The 5,652-nt window shown below is 45.8% G+C and overlaps 1 protein-coding gene across 1 annotated transcript in view; it reads right to left on the reverse strand.

The window, feature by feature from the left end:
- The window catches only part of SDHC (succinate dehydrogenase complex subunit C), a 61,801-nt gene extending 61,685 nt beyond the window's left edge, over window positions 1-116 (reverse strand). Inside the window, exon 1 of the mRNA XM_006162043.3 lies at window positions 24-116. Coding sequence (XP_006162105.1) covers window positions 24-43 — 20 coding nt within the window. The 5' untranslated portion in view covers window positions 44-116. The remainder of the gene's footprint in view (window positions 1-23) is intronic.
- Window positions 117-5,652: the final 5,536 nt, after the last annotated feature.

Genomic DNA, 5,652 nt, shown 5'->3' on the forward strand with positions numbered 1-5,652 from the left:
CCCCCCAGCCCTACTAAAGTCACCTCAGCAAGAGCGCAGCCATCTTGGGTTCCGGCCTGGACGGAAGTGACGTAGGCGGTCCCGCCCCGTGTGGGCGGGGCCGGCTGGGTAGAGGGGTCGGGTCACGTGACAAACGGGGGCTGGGGTGCGTCTCCGCGTGCGTAGTCCTGCCAGGATCGCTTGCTGGTTTTCCTCCGCTTCTTTCGTCTCCTCCCCCGCCTCCCTCCGCTGATTTCTACCCGATTTTGCCAGATTCTCGGCCGAAAACGCCGCTGGCTCGGAGTCTGCAGCCTACGTTTCACCTGCGTCCCTTTCCTTTTGTGTCGCTCTACCGAGCAGCCGCCTGGCCCAGATTCTTCGCCGAGGACTCCGCAGTCTGTCTCACTCCTCCTCCTTCCTAAAAACGGCCCCAAAACATCTTGGTTGGCCGACGGAGACACTCGGGAAAAGATACTTTGGGCCCACCCTCGTTTTAATGTGACGCTACACTCGGGGATGCACAAGTTAGGACCCAGGTTGGGGAGTGTGAGTAGGGGTCGCGAGAGAACCTCCAGGCCACTATTCCCAGGGACCTGGAGCCTCCTCTGCCCTCGTCTGTGAGGCCCCCACCGCTCCGGGGCTTGGGCTGCCGCCTGAGCTGGACGCCCACTAGCCAAAGACAACGCGCCCTTGTCCTTTGTCTCAAGAGCCATGTGGGCGACACCCACAGCCAGAAGAACCTGGGGTGAGGGGAGGAACCCGCTTTGATTTATGTGTATATAAAGAGTTTTGAAGAACCCAAGCACAAGAATCGATTGCAGCACACTGACGGCTGGACAGAAAAAGTGCAAGTGAGAAAGGAACGGAAGCGTCCCAAAGTTCTTGACCCTTTTTGGAGGGTAAAGTGGGGAGGCGTGAACTGGATAGCCCATAGCAACTCTTCTACAATGAAACGTATTCAGTTACATTAATATTCAGGTTTTATTTTAACACTCCTGCGTTTTTTTCTTTCAGGATTTAAATAGCACGAAATCACTTATGTCTTCGTCAAATGAATGATCCTATTTTGCATTTCTATAATGCTGACAAAGAGCTTTTATTCTTTTTTTAAACTTTTCCAGTGTGCACTCTAGAGAAAAAGAGGGAACATGAGAAAACTCCCCCCCACACACACACACACACACCATCATGGGACATGACTATGCTGCAATCTGTTCTCACCTCTCTCTCCTTTCTGAAGTTTGAGCACACATGCACCTGTGCCCAGGCCGCAAGGTCTAGGATTGGATTCTTAGGGTCTACCATATAGGATTCAAGGACTGGCTGTCTGAACCACCACAACACTGGCTGACCTGACAAAGAACTTTCCTAGACCCCAGGTTGACACTCAACCCTGGGGCACTTAGAGGCACTATCAGGCAACCTTCTATCCGGTGTAAGGCTTGCCTCTGCAACTTCCTTAACAGCTGATTTTCAAGGTTCTGCTCTGTAGCAGCACTGGAAGCAGTGCTGGCTTCCTCAAAAGACTAGTTTAGTTTAGCAAACAGCTTAATCATTAAAAGGCTGTTATAGGAGCCAGCAGATGGTGTGGTTAGGGCACTGGAATCTCACACAGCTGACTACTGTTTGAATCCTGGACATGGTGGCTTACTTTCTGTCTCTTTGCTGAGCACATATACCCTATAGCAAAATTAGAATAATAATAAACAAATATTTTTTAAAAATAAAGTTGGAAGGGGCCGGCAGGTGGCATGGTGGTTAAGGGTGCTGGACTCCCACATGGCCAACCATGGTTCCAGTCCTGGACCTGGTGGCTTCCTTTCTCATTTTCTCTCTTTCTATATTCCTCATTTCTGGTCAAATTTAAATGAATAAATAAATAAAAGCTAAGTAAAAAAATAATTTTAAAAAGTAATAAAGTTGGAAAATAAAGCTGTTATATTAAAAAATAGTTTTCTGCTATTGAACTTGCAATCATCGGTCCTACCTACTTCAGCCCCCTGGAGCTTCACGTTAACAAATCCAATGAGTACCTCTTTTTCTTGTAGAGAGATTTTTTTTTTGAGAGGTTTTTGCTATAGGGCACGTACACTCACCAGAAAGAGAGACAGAAAAAAAGGGAGAAATCACCCCCCCCGGGGGTGGGGGGTGGCCACATTGCAATCCTTTCTCCTCCATTCTCCTCTCAGGATCTTGGGCACTCACACATATGCCCAGCGTGAGTTTAAGCCACTGGGTCTGGGACTCGAACTGTGGTCAACTACGTAGGAGTCCAGTGACATAGCCAATGGCTGGTCTTGTTTCTGGAGATATTTTTAATATGGAACACCTGTGTTTACCGGCAAGCCAGACAGGGCAAGTCCCCCATGGGAATCGCCATGCTGCAATCCATTCTCCTCTATTCTCCCCTCAGGATTTTGAGCATCGATGCACATGCACCTGGTGTTAAGTTTTAAGCAGCTGGGTTTGGGACTTGAACCATGGTTTACCATGTGGGAGTCCAGCACCTTAACTACTACCCCACCTGATAGCCCCAGAATGATTACCTTTTTCACTTACCTCTTTAAATATTCATGTCATTTAGGGCCAACAAGTGGCATGGTGGTTTAGGTTCTGGACTCCACATGGCCGACTGAGTGGTTTGAGTCCTGGACCCAGTGGCTTGAAAATCATGCCAGGCATGTGTACATGTGTGCCTAAAGTCCTGAGAGGAGAAGGGATCGCAGGATGCCATCCCTCCTGGGGAATGATTTTTCACTTTCCATCTTTCTGTCTCTCTCCTGTGGGTGCACATGTGCTATGGCAAAAAAGAAAAAAAAAAAAACTAAAAAGAAAAATTTGGGGGGAAGAGGTGTTATTTTTTTATATTTATTTTTTGCTATAGGGCACGTGTGCTTGCCAGAGAGACAGAAAGCAAGAAATCACCCCCTGGGGGATGGCCACGCCACAATCCCTTCTCCTCTCGGGATATTGGGCATACACGGACACATGCCCAGCATGAGTTTAAGCCACCAGGTTCGGGACTAAAACCATAATTGACTAGATGGGAATCCAGCGACATAGCCATTACGCCATCTGCTGGTCCCCTAAAATTTTAAAAATAATTTCATTTAACATAACATCTGCATTGATTACCAGAATCTGTAAAAAGTACTTAGGGGATTCAGAGACACAGACGTGCATGTTGTTATTAAGAAGTTATTTCTGGGACCACGGATGGTGTAATGGTTAAGTTGCTGGACTCCCACGTAGTCGACCATGGTTCGAGTCCTAGACTGAACAGTTTAAACTTATACCAGGCGTGTGTGCGTGCTTACCCAAGATCCTGAGAGGAGAATGGAGAAGGGATTGCAATGTGGCCATGCCCTCAGGGGGTGATTTCTCACTTTCTGTCTTTCTGTTTCTCTCTGTCTCTTCGGCTAGCACATGCACCCTATAGCTCTACAGAAAAAAAAAAAAATTCCGAGGGCATCTGTGCACACTGGACAGAGAGAGACAGACACACTTGGGTGTGGTCACACCTGAAGTCCTATATTTTTTCATCCTATTGGGATTTGGGGTTGATTTCTCACTTTCTGTCTTTTTGTCTCTCAGGCAAACACATACGTCCTATAGCAAAAATCTCTCTTAAAAAAAATAAATAAATAAAAGAAAGAAACTTAGGGTTGGCAAGTGTCATGGTGGTTAAAGGCGCCAGACTCCCACATGGCCAACTGTGGTTCGAGTCCCAAACTTGGCAGCTTGCTTTCTCACTTTCCCTTACACTTACTCTCACTCTGCCCCTTTCTGGTCATATTAAAAATAAATAAAGTTAAGTAAGTTAATTCTCAAAAAAAAAAAAAGAAGAAGAAGAAGAACCTGTTGTCTGGGGCCAGCAGGTTACAGTGTAGCCATCCCCCAGGGGATGACTTCTCACTTTCTATCTCTCTGGTGAACACTTGCGCATAAATAGCAAAAATCTCTCAAGAAAAAAAACGTTATTGCCATAGCAGGATTAATAAATACAACAAAGGAAGTAGCGACCTATGAAAGGGGTATAAAGGGATGAGGAGACGCGGAGAAAGTGATTACTTACAGCTGAGAAGGTGGGATTAGGTAGGAATGTTGACTACAACAATCTGTTAACTTTTGCTGTTGATTATTTTGCCTGTGGAGTTTATGATCAAGCCCCATATTTAGAGCATTACACCCAAATCTAATACAATCACCAAACTTACCAGGACTGTGGTCTGAGGAAGTAATGGGAACGTATCAGGAAGCTATGCCTTTACATGGACAAGCTCACAATGGTCTCAGATCAGGACAATCCTCACTTAAATTGACCTCTACAGTCCATAAGTAGTGGGACTAAATCACTGAAATTCAGATATTTAAATTAAGTCCTTTATCACCAGGGTTTATGGTCAAAGTAAGCAGGAGGCTGTACCAGCCAGGTGGCATGGTGGTTAAGGTGGCTGGATCCCATATGGCTGACACCGCAGTTCAAGTTCCAAACCCACAGCTTAAAAAACATACGGGGGGAGGGGTGGTGCAATGGTTAAAGGTGCTGGACTCCCATATGGCTGATCACAGTTCTAGTCCATGACTTGGAGGCTTGCTTTCTTACTTTCCCTCTCTCTCTCTTTTCTCTGTCTGTCTGTCTGTCTCTGGTCAAATTTTTAAAAAATAAATAAGGGGCTAGCAGGTAGCATAGTGGTTAAGGGCACTGGACTCCCACATGGCTGGCTGTGGTTCAAGTCCTAGACCTGGTGGCTTGCTTTCTCAGTTTCCATCTCTCTCTTTTTCTCTCTGTCCCTCTCTAGCCAAATTAAGCTAATTAAATAAAGTGAAATGGAATAATTCTTGAAAAAATATTAAGACAATAAATAAATAAAATAAAGTTCCAGAAAATATTCTTTTTAAAAAACAAAAAACAAGGGACCAGCAGTTGGCATAATGACTATGTCTCTGGACTCCCATGTAATCAACCACTGTTTGAGTACTGAACTCAGTGGCTTAAACTTACACTGGGCACGAGTACATGTGTGCCCAAGATCCCAAGAGAATGGAGGGATTGCGGCATGGCCATCCCCCACTGGGGAGTGATTTCTTGCTTTCTGTCTTTCTGGCGAGTGCGCACACCCTGTAGCAAAAACTTCTCAAAAAAACAAACAAACAAAACAAAACAAAAACATGCCAGGCATATGTGCAAGATCCCTAGAGAATGGGTGTGGCCAATCTGACCAAACATAATGACCTTTAGACATGCACAAATGTGGTTCCATGAACTGTCATTTGCAGAGTGATGAAAGCAATTTACATGTGACTACCCTGGCACCTGAAACTGCAGAGCAGTATCAGTCTAAAGGAAGCCATATGTGTTTATAAGATTTGGCTCCAAAAGATCAGAGAAACTACATGGCACCAGTTGTCTTTGCATCTTCAGCTGCTTAATATTCAAAAACAACTGGCTTTGCATTCCATTTCCTCTTCCCCCATTTTCTGCCATTTAAAAGAATATGGGACCAGCAGTTAGCGTAATGGCTATGTCACTGGACTCCCATGTAGTCAACAACACTTTGAGTCCCGGACCCGGTGGCTTAAAACTCAAGCCGGGCCTGTGTGCGTGCGTGCCCAAGATCCTGAGAGGAGAATGGAGGAGAAGGGATTGTGGGGTGGCCATGCCCCTGGGGG

The sequence above is a fragment of the Tupaia chinensis genome, unplaced genomic scaffold, assembly GCF_000334495.1.
Source record: "Tupaia chinensis unplaced genomic scaffold, TupChi_1.0 Scaffold139585_1, whole genome shotgun sequence".
NCBI classification, from domain to species: domain Eukaryota; kingdom Metazoa; phylum Chordata; class Mammalia; order Scandentia; family Tupaiidae; genus Tupaia; species Tupaia belangeri.